We start from the raw sequence: 652 nt of genomic DNA on the forward strand, positions 1-652 counted from the left end.
TGAGTGCCGTCGACCTTGCCCGCGTGGGCGCGTGTGTCCTGAAACACGCGGTGACCGGGGAGGTGAGGCCAGACGGGCGCGGGAGGTGGGCGTTCCCCGGTACCGGCCCCGGAGCCCTGGCAGCGGCTTCCGGGGCCTGCTTGCGTGGGCGGGTCGTGGGCAGGTGGGGAGCGCTGGGCGGGGGGGCGGTGCTGGCCTATGGGCGCCCGCGCGAGGTGGGTGCCGGGACTGGGGCAAGGCTTGGGGCGCGGGCGCCCACAGTCACTGGGCGGTGGTCCCGCGGCGCCCCTCCCCCGCACAGGCCGTGGAGCTGCGGAGCCTGTGGCAGGAGCAGGCGTGCGTGGTGGCCGGCCTGCGGCGCTTCGGCTGCATGGTGTGTCGCTGGATCGCCCAGGACCTCAGCGGCCTCAAGGGGCTCCTGGACCAGCATGGCGTGCGACTCGTGGGCGTGGGGCACTCGGCCCTCGGACTGCAGGAGTTCCTGGACGGGGGCTACTTCGCCGGAGGTGCCTCGCTCCCGCCCCTCCCCCACGGAGCTGGCCCGCAGCCCCCCTTAGCTCATTCCCGCTCTAGGCATTTGGCCTCCTTGCCCAGCGCTCTCTTTCTCGGAGCGGCCTTGACATGCTGCAGTGTCAGCTCTCATCTCCCCCGC

General features: G+C 73.3%; 1 protein-coding gene across 1 annotated transcript; it reads left to right on the forward strand.

Annotated features, from left to right (window-relative positions):
• Positions 1-5: 5 nt before the first annotated feature.
• Positions 6-646, forward strand: FAM213B (family with sequence similarity 213 member B; the record flags this gene model as incomplete). The annotated part of the gene is made up of 2 exons (XM_006905927.2): positions 6-62; positions 302-646. Coding segments are annotated over 2 exons (402 nt in total), but the record flags the coding sequence as incomplete, so codon positions are not given.
• Positions 647-652: the final 6 nt, after the last annotated feature.

The sequence above is a fragment of the Pteropus alecto genome, unplaced genomic scaffold, assembly GCF_000325575.1.
Source record: "Pteropus alecto unplaced genomic scaffold, ASM32557v1 scaffold12421, whole genome shotgun sequence".
NCBI classification, from domain to species: Eukaryota; Metazoa; Chordata; class Mammalia; order Chiroptera; family Pteropodidae; genus Pteropus; species Pteropus alecto.